This window comes from Solanum tuberosum, unplaced genomic scaffold (genome assembly GCF_000226075.1).
Source record: "Solanum tuberosum cultivar DM 1-3 516 R44 unplaced genomic scaffold, SolTub_3.0 scf00331, whole genome shotgun sequence".
Classification (NCBI taxonomy): domain Eukaryota; kingdom Viridiplantae; phylum Streptophyta; class Magnoliopsida; order Solanales; family Solanaceae; genus Solanum; species Solanum tuberosum.
Window position 1 is genome coordinate 160,871 of NW_006239253.1, and position 17,369 is coordinate 178,239.

At 28.2% G+C, this 17,369-nt stretch overlaps 1 protein-coding gene across 1 annotated transcript; it reads right to left on the reverse strand.

The window, feature by feature from the left end:
- Positions 1 to 10,880: 10,880 nt before the first annotated feature.
- On the reverse strand, positions 10,881 to 14,027 carry LOC102601770 (uncharacterized). The gene is made up of 3 exons (XM_006360632.2): positions 12,806 to 14,027; positions 11,978 to 12,520; positions 10,881 to 11,177 (listed from the first exon to the last, which is right to left on the reverse strand). The coding sequence occupies exons 1-3, from the start codon at positions 13,706 to 13,708 to the stop codon at positions 11,079 to 11,081; spliced, it is 1,545 nt and encodes a 514-aa protein (XP_006360694.1). The 5' UTR covers positions 13,709 to 14,027; the 3' UTR covers positions 10,881 to 11,078.
- Between the last annotated feature and the right edge of the window lie 3,342 nt (positions 14,028 to 17,369).

Below are 17,369 nucleotides of genomic sequence, written 5' to 3' on the forward strand. Positions count from 1 at the left end.
TTTTTTGTATTTTAAGTTATACATATCTTTAGGTATATAGATTGTATTTCATTTTTTATATAATTTAAATTTGTGACTCATATAATTTTTCAATTATACTTTAAAGTAATTACACGTTAAATACACAAAAATAAAATAAATAAATTCATAACATGAATATGAATACATTTCGGTTGAACACATATTCAAAGAATTCCAAACAAGTAAATATATAAAACAGAGGGCATTAGAAATTGGGAAACAATTCCACTCTAATAAGGTATAAAATTCAAGCATCATTAGCTAAACAATATGCTGTCCATTCCTACACGAACGCCTATTGTGCCCCTTAAACCCACAAGTACTACAAGAATTCTTGTTCTTCTACCCATATAGCTAGTTGTACGCCTTGTCACGATACTTCTTGGATTGCCTTCCATGTAGATAGCTTCAAAAAGAAAAAATATAGAACACACACTCAATACATATTGATTTGTATTTACATACAAAGATTTCACCTTTTAGCTCAACTACAACAAATTGAATCCAGAACTTACTACAAGGCAACAAATATTGGTATACAATTCTTAATTACTTTATGATTTTTAATCCCTAGTTGTACTATGTTCAGTATATCACATATTTTTTATGACTCTATCCCTATATTGTTACTATTTACATTAACTTAATGGGATACAAAATACCGTATGCATTAAAAAAAATAGCTTCCAAACTAAAAAAAAAAACAATTTCATTCGTTCTACATCATAATTTGGATATAAAACATCCAAAAAAAGGGGATACGAAAATTTCATATTGTTACTGTTTACATTAACATAATGGGATACAAAAATATTGTATGCATTCAATAAAAAGAAAATAACTACGAAACTAAAAAAAATCAAGCACTTTCAATCGTTCTATGCATTGAAATAAAAAGAAAATAGCTACGAAACTAAAAAAAATCAACCACTTTCAATCGTTCTACATCATAATTTGTATACAAAACATCCAAAAAAAGCTAAAAATATCAAATCATACAAAGATTTCACCGATTTCATCAGGAAAAAAATCAACCCACTATTATAGTCGAGATGTACGAATATATCATCCAAACAAATAAAATAATCGACAAAAATAAAAATACGTGATGTCGAATGAAACTAACAAAATTATTGATACAAAAATATTGTATGCATTCAAATAAAAAGAAAACAACTACGAAACTAAATAAAATCAAGCACTTTCAATCGTTCCACATCATAGTTTGGACACAAAACATCCAAAAAAAGCTAAAAATATCAAACCATACAAAAATTTCACCGATTTTGAAAAAAAATCAACCCACTATTATAGTTGAGATATACGAATATATCATCCAAACAAATAAAATAATCGACAAAAACAAAAAATACCTTATGTCGAAATTTCTTGAATTCAATGAAACTGATGAAATTATAGTCGTGAATTTTGAAAACCTCTGTTTCAAGAATATGCCGAATTCAACTCGAAGAAGCTTTGAAAATTATCAATTGAACAAGGCAAAAAAACTCTCGAAAGAAAAAATGGCAACATATGCTCTTTCAAAACGTAATTGATTTATATTTAAAATCTTGTTTTCCTTTTTAAAATTTTGTGTTCCATGATTTTCTCTATTCTGTTATTAATTATTTGTATTCTTTCAAATTAATCAAAATAAAATAAATACATAACTCATCCCTTAACAAACTAAAATATTGTCATTTTAAATAAATATTGAAACTATTGTTTAAGGAGTTCCACTAAAAACTAAAATATTGTTGTTTTGAAAATTTTCCCAAAGTTAAATACTAGCAAATATAGAGGAATAATAAGGTGGAAGACAAGATCCAATTAATCCGGCAAAACTCCCTTCAAAATCAAAAGGCTAAAGTAAGGCCTATGGGGACATGTGTGTTTTTTCCACAAACACAATATAATCACTCTATAGTAAGAATATCTTATTGGAAAAAAAAAGAAGATAAATAGCATGACACTTATTTCTAATTAAACCGATATTATTAACTTTACAAAATATAGCAACACTAATATTGCAAATCATATAAAATACAACTAATCTGCGTATAGAATCTTCCAACAAAAATTAGAGAATTTTAATTATTTTCTCTTTCTCACAAACCCTAGTTATTATTATTTCCATCCAAACCTCTTTGTTGCCACCGCTGCCCATCGTCCATCGTCGCTCATACACATAAAATACAATAACATATGTTGACATATACAATATATTTCGAAGAAATGATCTTTCAAGATTTCTTTTGTTTAAAAATCAAGATAAATAAAAAAAATTAAAAAAAGTTTGTAAAAAGATATAAAGTCAAATATCCCGTATGTTTCATTTGCATGTTACTTGTATGCCGTATATAGTTACTGAGTATAGTGATACACATGACATATAATAATATACACACGAGATAATATACTCGATATATCATGTGTATATCACATGTATCTTGTGTGTATGTTCTTGTATATGTTTTTTTAGTTGGAGAAGATTGAAGAATCAATAATTATTTTTTCTAATGTGTTCAAACGAAGTAATTACCGTTCCAAGCACTTCACATGTAAACGTTGGGCAACTTTGCAATACGGCATATACGTTACAGTCATCCCTCTGTATAACAATCACTTTATTAAGATAAATCTATATTTGTTATAACCAATAACATTATTACACTTTCAAAATATAGCTAAACATTTTCTTTACAAAACATATACAACCTCAAACAAATCTCACAAAATTAAGAATTTTGGAGATTTTTTCTTTCTTTATTCTTATGCTTCCCACAAACCTAACTAACGTTGCTCTGGATCATGCCGCTGCTTCTCTGCCACCATCTACCGTCACTCCACAAAAAAATATACTTGAATATCATTGTATATATCATAGTACATGTAATATGTATGTGGTATGTCAATGTATACACTTGATATATACATGATATACATTAGACACATAAACATATCCATACCATACACATAAACATATCCTAATACTAACACTTGTATGCATGTAGAGCGGCGTATCGATCGGATGGTTCAGTTTGAATTTTATCGGTTTGTAAACATGTTAAACTGTTATAGAATCATTAAGATATAGGCTTATCGGTTGTCGGTTATTGATCGTTATTGATTCGGTTATCAGTTTAACCATTAAGATTTTACACAAAAAGAAAAATCATTAAAAATCACTAAGAAACAAGGTGACAAACCAAATGAACCATATATGTACCTGAGTTGGCAAATTGCATCTTGCTCAAAAACAAACACTGAAACATTGTAGAATAATTGAGAGTTTTGAGTCAGACAGAAATAAAAGTATGAACTAAATCCTAAGTCAACAACTTTATAAACCAAATGTATAAATGTAGTCTATTAATTTACTATCGGATTATCGGTTAGCCCTTTAAGAAAAAACCTCAAACTGTTAAGAACTGATAATCCGATAATAAAAAATTAAAATAGTTACCGATAGCGTTAAACCAATAACTCATTACCAATAAACCAATAACTTTTTTTGTTCGATTTTAAACAACTCTAGTTATATGTGCTTGTAACTGTATGTATAGTGGCACTACAGTTATATATATATATATATATATATATATATATATACACACTCGTTTTCATCTTAAAAGCACCATCACAACAATGAAGAACTATTCAAAAAAAAAATGTGGGATATGTTCTTGGAGCTCCCCTTTTAAAATATAAGCCAAAAAAAAAAGGGATCCCTATTTAAATTGTAGCCAGTTTTTTCAAAAAAAAAATTTAACTACTATCCGATTTAGGTAAACTCGTGAGTCATGACAAATTGTTTTTCCTCCACTTATTCTTCATCTTCATTTTCAAAAGCTTAGGTAGGTATTGATTAATAAAAAATTCATGACTTAATATATTGCAATTTTTCATCTTTATTTAAGTTATTTTTAGACTAAAAAGATATCAATTAGATTAAGATACGATGAATGAAATAAATTGAAGGGTTAAGGTTACAATTTCATAAAAAAATATCTAAAGTTTGATTTTGTCAAGATCACCTTTAGTCAAATATGTGTGAAGTCAGTCTTGGCAAGACTATAACATCATTTTAAAAGAATGTTTGAAATTGATTTTGAAATCATTATATATCTGAAGTGTTGTCAATGTTAATTTTAATTTAAAAAATGTTTCAAATATCAATAAAAGAATATTTGCAATCAACCTTGATAAACATGTCTAATACTTTGAGCTCTACAAAGCCATATTTCAAATAAAAATTAAAAATATTCAAAATCAAACACAAAATTTTAACTTTAATCATGTGCCTGAAATTGTTTTCAAAATGAACAAATTTCAAAAATCAAATTAAAATTAAATGGTGATCTTACAATCAGACTTTTTTCTTTTACCCCAAGATTTTTACTTTGATTTCTAGTGACTCGAATTTATAATTTTAAAGTTGAAAATGAGCCATGCTTTACTTGAACAATTTTTTTTGTCACAATTGAATATTTGTACACTTCACTTATAATATAACACGTGGCTACTTTGAATATTTAAATTACGTATAGTGCAATAAATCAAATGGTCAAATCTTGTGGGAAATGTCAGTAAAAAGGAGACAAAAATAGTAGTCACTCTGTCTTATTCGTGTTACTAAAAATAAATTTTTAAGAATATCAGAAGGTTTTATTTTAAAATTATTTTATATAAAAAGATATTTTTGTGAACTTTTCCAAATAAATTAAACCTAATACAAGCAATATGTTAATAATATTATTAAATATTTATCAAATAAGAAAATGTGATATTATTTTTTAAAATAGATTAAAGATACAGTGTTTCATATTAATCAAACAAAGGAAGTATGTCTTAATTATTTGTCAATTGACAAAACCAAGATAGAATTAATAAAAACAAGAAGAAGCTCATTTCATCATGAAATATGGTTAAGCTTCAAATGAATTCCTCCATTATTAATTTTGGACATTAATAAATAAAGCATATAAAAAGAGTATTAAGAAAATAATTCTTATTTATAATTTTTTTTAAACGCGTAAAAACTATAATAATAATAATTTAATTGTAGTAGTAAATGAAAGTTGGATCGTTCACGGTACGAGCTATAAGTAATATTAATATAGATTGTCGGTTGTTTTAGGTGTAACTTATACTACTTCATATTTAATCAGAAATCTCAAATTCATTTATTGGGATATAAAGAAAATTCAGTTAGAATCATTATCTTAAATATGTAGTATGCAATTCAAATTTAACCATGACAATAATATAAGTTTTAAATAATGAATAAATAAAAAAAATCTGCATTATCAATTTTTTTGATTTCTCATGCTTGTTATTTTCCTTTACCCCATCCCCCACTAATAAAGAGTTGGCCGTGCAAAATTTATTAAGGGAGAAATGCTCGTTATTAAAATTAAAGGAGCAATAAACACTATATCAAAATTATTTTTAGTGCTAATTAATTAATAATAATAATTTAATTATAGCTACATATATTTTTTTAGTAACAATTAGTATTCTATGTTAATGTCTTTAAAATATAGTGATACTGATTCAATATCAATTAACTAATATCGATAAATATTTTAATATTCTTTATTAATATACATATTTATTATCGCTAAAAATTATTTTTATTATAACGACAACACCCTCTTTAAAAAAGAACGTATGGAAAAAAGTACAAAAATGTAAATTCAGAAACACAGTGTGATACCTGCAATAATTTACCCAAAAAAACAGTTAAATTAGTTTGGGTGGGGGGGGGGGGTGGGCAGATATGGGGATTCTCTGAAGCTGCAGGAACCTATACTGTGATTTAATAGAGTAGTTACATTTCCCAACAACTAAAATGAATGAATAAATCATAAGGTGCATCTCCAATTCTACCATCTATTTTACTCTTCAAATATTGAGTTTTCTATTTTTTCAAACAATCAACTCCATTCCAAATTTCTATTTTAATCTTAAAAAATGAATCTTTTTCTCTCTCCTTAATATTATATTATTACTTCTACTTTATTTTTATTTTCTTATTTCATAATATAAATCATTTCTTCTTTTTACAAATAATTACCCTATAATCTATATAATCTTCGTGTAATATAAATTTTGTTCTTTTCAAAATTTTCATTAAATATAAAATTATATTTTATTCTAAATTTCTAAATAAAATAAATTACAACAAATATTATGTATAATACATACTAACAAACAATTCAAATAAAAGTGAAATCATTGATGAAATACAATTACATAATAAATAATGCATTATCGTAAAATTTAATTTTAAATTTTACATAAATACTCAACTTTCAAGATTATTACGTTGCTCCCATAATGCTCTATTAATGCATTACGGAGTTCAAAAATGAGTAATATTTTGTCTATATTTTTTTTTTAAGTGTAGCTAAAAATTGTTTAAATTAACAATTTCATCTTGTATCCAATTATTTCGTGTACTAATTTACTTCCCTATTCCATTTTGAACTATTGTAAAAAGTATTTTCATGCTCATTAAAAAGTGTAGTTTAATAATTTATCACTATAACATAAAAGTAGATTGTTTGACTTATCATGTAGATTTTTGTGTATTCTTCATAGTGAAAAATATTTATAATTTTTAAATTAAATATTTAAAGTGACAATTTTTTTTAAATTTTTTTATAGAAAAATTGTTAATTTGGGATGAAAATAGTACACTTATCAATAGTATGTTTTTTTAGATGTTATATTACTTAGAAAATAATTCAACTATTAAAGACTTAATTAATAGTCTCATATAATATAAATAATATTAAAATAATTTGAAATTACATATTTAAAGTGATTTTTTAACAAATAAAATAGAAAATTATTAATTCGGATAAAAATAGTAACTTGTCAATAATATACTTTTAGATGTTATATAGAAAATTAATTACAAATAATAAAGACTTATTTAATGATATAATAAAAATAATATTAAAATAATCAAAAAGTGAAATAGAGAAGTGAATAAATTACTATTCACCTCTCTATAAATGGAGGATAGAGAGTAATATGGAGGGGGTTTGGAGAGACCATTCTCTATTTTACTCTCTAAATATAGAGAATAGAGAGTAAAATAGAAGTGGATTGGAGATGGATTAAATGGGTTAGGGAGAGGGACAGTATCCCCAAAACTCGTATGTTTACTTATTTAATTTTATATAAATTATGTGTTTATTTGTGTATATTTAAAAATCTCTCTTGTACGGGAGAGTTCCCCTCAAGGCATCTAAAGGCCCTTAAAACGCAATTTCATATGCTTGTTGGGGTCTCTACTCATTTGCCTTCAATCCTGCCTTTTGAGGAAGAGGCCGCTAAGGGATTAGTGGACACAAATATCAACAAAATCTAAATCGCAAAACATGTTTATGTATTATATCTTTTACTAAACCACACAAACTACAATATTGCACTAAACAATATGCTCCGTATATATATGCTATACTAGTAGTGGTGTTTGTATTATGATTGGTAGCTATGGGAGTTGGAATGACACTAAGGTGTATAATTTGGGTATGAAAAGGATGAGTGTCTACGTGTGTATGCGTTTATGATGAAATTTGGGGTGTTATAGTGATATGGTTATGATTTGGGGGGAAAATTTAAATATATCATTAAACTTAACGAAATGATTTATATATCCCTCATAAAAAGAGGTGAGAGGGGAAGGAGGCTGACAAGTAATGAAGGTTTTAGATAATATCATTTGACAAAAGTTGAATTAGACAATGTGTGATTTGTTAGCTAATAAATAAATTGATGTAGATTTAAGATCAACTATTAATGATTGATATATTTGAACTAATTTTTTTTCAATGTCATTGACATCTTCGAGTCTTTCCCTATCATATGCCACATAAAAACCTAAAAAAACAGATTGAAGAGAAAGGTAAGTGGTCATCTCAAGATAGGTTTAGGAAGTAGGGACCAACATTGACAAAAGTATGATTTGTTTGGACTAGTGGTGGCAAATGGGTGCGTTGGGTCAAATTTGGGCGGGTTGAAGATGGATCAACATAAAATGAGTAATAATTCAACCCACCCATATTTGATATGGGTAAAAATGGATTGGGTAAAATACTAGTTTTTTCATATTTACCCATATTTTCATTAGTAAATAGTACTCTACTTGAGAATTCAACATGGAGAAAATATTTTAGTCCTTTTTTAGATAAAAAATGTTGAAAATGCTTTATTTAGTTTTATTGTATCATAAAAGTAAAAAAAATACCTATAACTTTTCAATATAAAAAAAATTTATGTAATAACAAGGGGAAAATATTTTTAATTTCAAAGTAAATAAATATTTACATTATAGGACTAAAACGTGCTTAATGAACTTTAAGCAATGTCAATACTAATGCATGATTTGCTTATTTTACACTATTATTTATTATCTAATATAAAATTAAATAAAAAATATATAATTATAATTAACAAAAGAAATGTACATTTAAAATATATATTTTTGGAGGGCCAAAGACTTCACCTTTTCAATTATAAAGAAAAATAATTAGTTCTATAGAAGAACATAAAAAGGAAGAGAAGTTATATTTAGTGATATCATAAATTTTGAGTGAATAAAAGTTAGAAGTTTAACTCATTTGGCTAATTCATATTTTACCCATAGTTACCCATATTTTATCCATATTTTTATGGATTGAATATGGGTATCAACCCATATTTTACCCATATAAAAAAACACTCACCCAACCCATTAAAATATGAATGAATTGAGCGAGTTACCAAAATATGGGCTTATTTTGCCGGCATTAGTTTGAACTAAGGTCTAACAATAAAGTCAAAGATATGTTAAATAATCACCTTTCCGCTAAGGTTGGTAGAAATTAAATGAGTCACCGTTATTTATCGGCCATTTCTAGTTAATTCGTTTTTAAAATACTTTTTAAAATTAAACTTTCTTATAATTTATCGCTAATTCATAGCTAAATGTTATTTAATATTGAAATTTTATGGTAAAATTATGTAATTTTATTGGTAGTTAATTCCTTATTTTCTACCAGTAAATATGCCAATTACTCGTTTTCTAGTAGTGAATATACATAAAATATGTTTCATAGTTCCCTTTCACTCTACTCAAATACTCAATTAAACATCTCTATTATGCTTGTGGAAATTTTAATCAACAAAAAAGAAGCACTTGGGAGTACTAAATAGCACATCTATTCTGTCATGCTGGATGATGTTTTGATTCTTGTTTCCTACGTATGTCTTCGAGATTCAAACTTTTAACACATACCACCAATATTATTGATTTTTAGTATCTAGATCAATTTGAATGCATTTCAATTAACGAAAAAAAGGTTAAATGTATGCTTGAACTATGATAAATGATATGTGTATACCTTCTTCTTTTTTACTTTAAGATTGTATATATTAGATAAATGTATGCTTGAGCTAGGATAAATGTATGCTTGAATTATGATAAATGATATGTATATAACTATTTTTTACTTTAAGATTGTATATATCTTTACCATCATACTTTTAGAATGTATATAAACTTAAGCCTTAACGGATGAATATGTATGTGGCTCCATCTAAATTATTTAGATGTAGCCAAGTGCCCATCTGTTAGGCTTAAGATTATATACAACCCAAAAGTATGACGATTAGGGTATATATAATCTTAAAATATAACAGAGGTATATGCATACCATCATCATATTTCAAAAATATATTTATCTTTTTCCTTTAATTAATTTCACGAGGTATTACTTACTATCTTTCACTAGTGCAAGTTTTCTTCTTCTTTTGTCTCCATTAGTTCTTTTTCTTTTGATAACTATGTTTGCTTTCAATTGAATTTGAACCTACGGATATGTTTGGTATGGAGGAAAAATATTTTTTTATACTTTTCTATGTTTAGTTAGTTAAAATATTTTTAAAATATTTTCTCGAGGAAACACTTTTTTTTAAAATGAGAAATATGACTTGTTTAGTAAAAGTAGGAAAAACAAGTTCCACAAGTGATATTTGACTGACTCTCCAAAATTTAATGTGCCACATAAATTGAAACGAAAAAGAATATGTATTATAATTTTAATTTTCTTTCACACATAAATCTACACACCACGTCAAAAGTTATGGGTTCAATGGTACCCATACCAATATGGCCAAATATACCTCTACCCGACGCCCATAGCCCCTATCACCACCAACCCACACCCCTACTCCCAGTCTGTCATATAATTTATCTAGATTATATACCATGCTTTTTGAAGAATATGTTTAACTTACATATGAAACACCAAAAAAAAAAAAAACAAGTAAAATATTCACCTATGTGCTTAAAAAAACATTTTCCATTAATAAATATATATATATTCCTTTCCACCGACACACCCCAAAAAGGCAAAAACTCATAAATTTCAAACTCACTAAGTTACCTCCTTGGGGCCACTATACAATAAAGGAAAAATTATATGGATACATTATTTTAAGGTATCATAATATCTAAAATTTCCTATCATTTAAAAAAATTACAAAACTTCCTCTCGAATACAATCCTATCCCCTCGATGTGTATCCCTCTTATTAAGTAATGTATCATTTGCAATATATTGGACAACCAAGAAATGTATCCAAGAGCAATAAAAAATATGAAATTTTGGTAGTCGAAAAAGCTTTTAGGATAGAATATAATTAGCTTCCAAATGTATGAAATTACATAAATAAACGTCATATAATTTGTAGTAGATTCACTCATTCACATTAACTTACCAAGAAAACACAAGAGGCAGAAACTAGGAGGAATGGCAAATGAAACAAGACAATATAATAAAAGGAAAAAAAAAGACATTTTGGGACCAAGAAATGAATTAATATTATTTTAAAGTTACATAAAAAAACTATGCTACACTAGATCATATTTTTACCCTAGGGGCATTAAGTGGAACTTGGAAGATCCAAGAAAATTTTCTTGGAAAATTTTCCTAATATTAGATTCAATAAATGAAGAATACAGTTGACTATTAATTAGGTGGGCTCACATATTATTATTCATCATACTTCACTAACTTCATCTTCACTACATACACCTACATCCACCACCATGCTTTTCTTCTTTGAGCTTAACACTCTGCAGCAATTCCTCCTTGGAGACTGTTCATCAATAAGTAATACACAAAGTCATTATAAGTAGAAACCAACTCCCATCTAAATATAAAAGAAAGATATGATAAATCTAGACGCTTCAACTTGATCTCAACTAACAATTAATCACTCCAACTCATCCTCACTCAGGCTTGTGAACGTCCGTCACATAAATTTTAGAGGTGCCTAGAGGTTCATTTTTAAATGTTGGAGTGTTCAACTGATACAGTGGAGACGAGTTGAGGTGTCTGGAGGTGTATATTCAAAGTTGATGTGCTAACTTGCAGCTGATGTCAAGGTTGAATGTATGTCTATGCTCTCTAGATAAAAGAAGAACATAATACATCTAGCACCTCAACTTGGTCTCAATTGACAACTAATCACTCAAACTCGTTCCCGCTCTGTCTTGTGGACACCCAATGCTGACGTGTCACATAATTTTTGGAAGTGTCTAGAGGGTTCAATTGACACATTGGAGACTAGTTGAGGTGTCTACATGTGCATGCATACTCAAAGTTGATGTGTTTACTTGTCAACAGAGGTCAAGTTTGAATGTATGTGTATGTACTATGCTATAAAAGAAAGGCTCTAACTTTTTGTCATATGTCAATGCCTTAACAATGCTCCTATTGTTTTTGTCCAGTTAGCTAACAAGATAAATTTTTCTAAAACCAGGATAATATATCGATAGATTTCGACCCTTAATCACACGAAGTTATTTGCTTTCCTTAACCAAATTAAGATATCATCAAAAGAATAGGTTATCAATATGCAAAATTACTGTAAATGCGCGATAAGGAGGAACTTACCCTATCCCATAGCTGGGGGTCAGGCTTCTTATAAACCTGAATTCTCTCAACATCAGCAGGATTTGCCATTTTCCATCTACATAATGGATGAGGAACTCGATGACGAGTATACTGAGTCACAGTTTGATTGTTGTAAGAATCCATTTTAGCACTTGACATGTAAAATACGAAAGACTTTTGACATGGATTACGCATAACAGGCCTTGTGTTAAAAGCATACGCAGTATAATCCGCTCTTCTGTACCAATTTAAGAAAGTCCTTGATGGCATTTCTATTTCGCGTGGAGAAAGAACTCCACGAAATATTTGAACTGCAAATCCCCATGACACTGAAATAGTCCAACTGTTAACTTTGTCATAGCAAATGGATTGTTGCATAATACCAGCTGAGTCGAGTTTCATCGGTACTGTGAGCTTCTGTAAAGCCTGCAGTTGAGTAACATTGGGAAAGATTGGCTCCACGACATCAAGATGGTGTAACGACACCAATGGTGTTATTGGATGTGATGCTAGTAGCCCGAATAAGTTCCCGTATACATCATACTGAATTTCAATTCACCAACAACAAATCATAGTCAGATATCAAACAGAGTCTTCTGTTCTCATTTTTGGCCAAATTCAATAAACCAACAAGTTCTATATTCACAAGCTATGTTGCTCGGACTCTTCAAAAAAAATGTGCATTGGATGATCAAACATAGGTGTGATAACATTTTTGGAGAGTCTGAACAATAAGCTCCCACATTGAAAACTTTGTGTGATAATCATAACACCGAAAAAAAAAGAGACAAAATCAACATAAAATACAAGGAAGCAAAGCAAACGAACCTGATGAAATCCGAGTTCTTTAGTAAGTGGAACCCCCAATTCTGCCATACAAGCCTGCATTCTATCATCAGAACCATAAAGTCCTGGATACCTTTGAATACACCTATCTTGCATTTTATCAATAGCTTTAGCTAAAGGATAACTTATAGCAAATCCACCACCACCATAAGCCATACTATAAGAAAAATATATATTCTGCAAATGACTTTCACTCAAACTACCAATGTAATAATACTGATTATGATCATATTTATTCAAAATTCTCAACAAATTCTCTGTTACGAATACAGTATCATCATCACCCATCACAAACCACCGTACATTCTCCTTCCCTAACCTCAATGTCTCCGATAAAATCCTCGAAATTCGAATAGCAGATCGATGCCCCTGCTTGTTATTGTAGGCAAAATGTGAAGTATCAGCTGAAATTCTTAATTCAGGTAGTGATTTACTTTCATTTTTCTCCGTTTTAACGGAATTATCTAACCAAACAACACCCCTCATTTTCTTCTCAGGCTTCCACCATAGCTTAATATATTCTTTCCTTTTGTTCCAAAGCTTAGATGAAGCTGCAATTCCAAATACTACATGCTCTAAATTAGTTTGTTCAACTTCTTTTTCTTGTAAAATTCGGGTCTGTTGATCAATAATTGAAGCATTTGAAGAGATTGTTGAGTTGGTTTTTGAATGAATTGGTAAAATAATATTGCTACTGGTGATGAAAATGTCGTTACAAGATGAAGAGGAAAGGTACTTTTGAGTGGTGAAAACATAAATGGTTAATACGAATAGTATTAACCATAACATGAATTTGGGCAAAGGAAATATCGAAAATGGCGTTATAGAAGAGATTCGCATTTGATGCCAGATGATTTTTTCTGAATCTCTTTCTTTCATGAACATTTTACTCACTTGCAAAAAAAAAAAAAAATGCAGAAAACCCAGAAGAAGAAGAAGAACAGAAGATGTAAGAGGAAAAGTTGTTACCAAATTACAAAATGCTATGGGTGTGAAGTGAAGTGAAGACTGTTAATAAGAAAGTATCCCAATAATGTCGGCAAGTTTTTCTACTCGAAATGATTTCATGCGACATTTCAGATATATTTGTTAGATCTGAACAAAGAGATAATATAGCTTGTAATTGCCACATTTGCAATAGAACAGAATTTATTAGCAGTGGTAGAGAAAATGAAGGTGGTTGGTTATGTTTCATTAATACAATGTTTTTGTAATTAGGAAAAAATGTAGTAAAATATTAGCTGTGCAAATTAATTTTTGTACTTATGTGTTACTAAATACATAAAAAAAAATGTATATTTTTTTTTTATGTTAAGATGATAAAATTCTGTCTTTATCTTTTTCACAGGAAAGAGTCACTGTTTATTTTTGTGGTTAGATACACAAAAGCTCGTTAGACAAGACACGTAGTTCTGTCATCTGTGTATTGGTTTGGTCCACTGCGTCGGTGATTTGGCTTTATTCATTATTTAACTATTTCTATATAGTATATACCAAAAGTTTCACCTAGTTAATATAGTAAAAAAATACCAATAATATTTATTTGCTCCTTTTTACTAAAAAATATATATTAAGTTAAGAAGTTAATAGAATTCAATACTTATGTATGTATATATAGAAAAATCTTTTTGATATAATTTGTTATATAATCAATACATTTTCTTATATGTAAACTTAGTTTTAAAATTTACACATGAACCGATGTTTTTTTTGGTTAATTGAAAGGAATTTTTAATTGAAATGGTGTGTATTGGGTGATAAATTCAATAACTAGATCTGTTATAAAAATAATTGTCTCATATCGAGTGTTTGGTATCCACATTGGAATCTGACTATTTTAGATTTGCACCACGTAAGATTTCATTTAGAAAAATGCTTCATATCAAGAATATGGGACTTGAACTCGAGACATCTGATGAAGGAAAGAGTAGCCTCATTCACTGCACATGTGATGTATAAGCATTTTTAGTATGTAACTTTGACGTCCAAATATAAAGGCATAATACATAAACATGTCCCTTAACTTGGTGTCAACGGGTAACTATGACTTTTAACTTTGGGTGTGCACAAGTAAGCACTTAAACTAGTATAAAATTGAACAAATAGACATATTCGTCCTACATGGCACCCTACATGAAAATTTTGTATCCTATGTGGAGTCCTACATGTATTATGCCATGTAGGACACGTCTGTCTACTTGTTCAATTTTATACAAGTTTAAATGTCTACTTGTGCACACTCAAAGTTGGATGGCATAATTGTCCGTTGAAGCCAAGTTAAGAGTCATGTTTATGTATTATGTCAAATATAAACGGTCCATAAAGGCCTGAAATTGTATAATCAATAATTATGTAATAACTTACGCTTTTTTTTCTAGAACAATGTTGTACACTTGTACTATTGCAACAAAAGATTTAAGATATCGTTGCAAAATTTCTTTTTAGGAAAAAATATATGCTGAAAATACATATTTCCTAATAATATACATGATTTCAAAAGGATTGGTATCATGAATATGTTTTGGCAGATTTATTTCTCAAATATTGTCGAATTGCTTCTTCTTTTTTTTCTTTTTAAAATATTTTTTTAGTTAATAAAATAATTATAAATTATTAACAATGTTATAAAAACAACATAGATAGAAAAAAAGAATATTTAGGGATACTCCTACAATTTCTCAGAGGACTAAATCCTTTCAATATTTTTGCTAATATTTAGTATACTCCTACAAATTCTCAGACGACTTAAATTTTTCAATATTTTTGCTAATATTTAGTATACTCCTACAAATTCTCAAAGGACTAAATCCTTTCAATTTTCTTAACAAATATTTAGGATACTCCTATAAATTCTCAACTTTGGAAAACGAGGGAAAGAAAATTTAGTTTAGGAGTAGTGATAACTGATAAACATGCATTAAATTATTTTATGAAGATATAAAAGGGTAAACTACAGTAAGATACGAAAATTGTTCAAGTGTGTTTTTGACACTTAACTAAAAAAAATGTGTCGGTAATATACAAAGTCATGTGAACGAAAATTTTGGGTCAAACCCGCATGAATGTGTGTATACATACATTTGGTCTAGTCAGCATAAAAGTATGTTTCTCAAATTATTTGAGTAATAATTTAGATGTATTTCTCACTCTCCCAATTGTTTAGATATGAAATTTTAAAAAATAATGTGTTTTGACACCTAATTCTTAATGATAAATTAGTATAAAGTGGTATAAAGAGAGCACTCTATGAGGTATATTATACGCATAATTACTATACATGACTTCAAATATCTCAATTTATAGGATAGATAATTTAACTTTATAAAGTTTATTTACTCTTAATCTCATAATCATACTAACATCTATAATTTATTTTATATCGTCAAGTTAATACTAACATTTATAATTTATTTTATATCGTCAAGTTAAACAACATCACATGACAAAAGAGCTAAACACATCATTTTCTTATCCTTCCTATCTCCTTTCCTAGGTTATTTGTCTTGTCACACTGCATAAAAAATTATTGCTATCGACAATTAATTAACGGTAATAGATCAATTGTAGCTAAATATGTATTTTTAGCGGCAATTAGCACTCTTTGCATATGTTCTTAAAGCCTTTAGCGACATTGAATCTAATGATACTTAACTAATGACAATAAAGACTTTAGCACTCTTTATTAATGTGTCTATTTATTGCCGTTAAAAGTTGTTTTTGTTGTAATGTCAGTGATATATATCAAGTAAATTTTTATTTTCCATAATTTTTTAACACATTATACAGTAATTTCTACTATGTGCAGCACTCTCAACATTGATATATTTAATTCTTCCAGCTTCATAATTTAATTAATCATTTGAAAAAAAATACATTACAAATTATTCTGCTGAATTTAGGGGAACTTAACATGATAAAAAATTGTCTGCTTGTCATTAGTCTACTTAGTATGATTTAAAGACTTTTAGTGTCCTTAATGTTGATTCGTTGTGCTTAATTATGATTTGTTAGACAGTAGGTTCCGTAGATTCAACTGAATCTCTTACTTTCGATTTGAACTATTTAGACATATTCTTTGAATATTGTACATTGTCATATACCTATCCTGAAAATAAATAGAGGCAGATCAAGAATATTAAATATGTTCGACCTTTAAAGTCTTATTATTGTATTATTGCACTTTTGGAACTATAGGTTCAAAATTTAATATCCGTTGAAATTTTAATAATTTTTACATAAATGTATATATTCAATGTCAAAATGGTGAGGTTCACCCTATAGCAAACATGTTACATATGAGAATCTTAATAGCTCAGTTGATTGACTATCTGAACTTTCACCTTATTGGCGAGGATTCTATTCCCTTTGCCCTGAAGATTGCAATACATGCTCTAAGTTGTATCCTAATTTTAAAGCAAGGCATAGAACATTATTTACAACATTATTAAGAAAAGCACTAGGTACGTTCATTGATTCCTTTTCTCCTTGCTAAGGCATTGCATCTATAAAATTATTTGATCTATCTTGCAACTTTGTTATCTATAAC

Bases quoted from the DNA above. Each gene is read 5' to 3' on its own strand.
- LOC102601770 (XM_006360632.2), bottom strand. From the start codon at position 13,708: ATGTTCATGAAAGAAAGAGATTCAGAAAAAATCATCTGGCATCAAATG. The intron at 12,521-12,805 runs GTTCGTTTGCTT...ATTGAAATTCAG, and splicing joins AAGAACTCGGATTTCATCAG to TATGATGTATACGGGAACTT. The intron at 11,178-11,977 runs GTAAGTTCCTCC...ATTGATGAACAG, and splicing joins ACCCCCAGCTATGGGATAGG to TCTCCAAGGAGGAATTGCTG.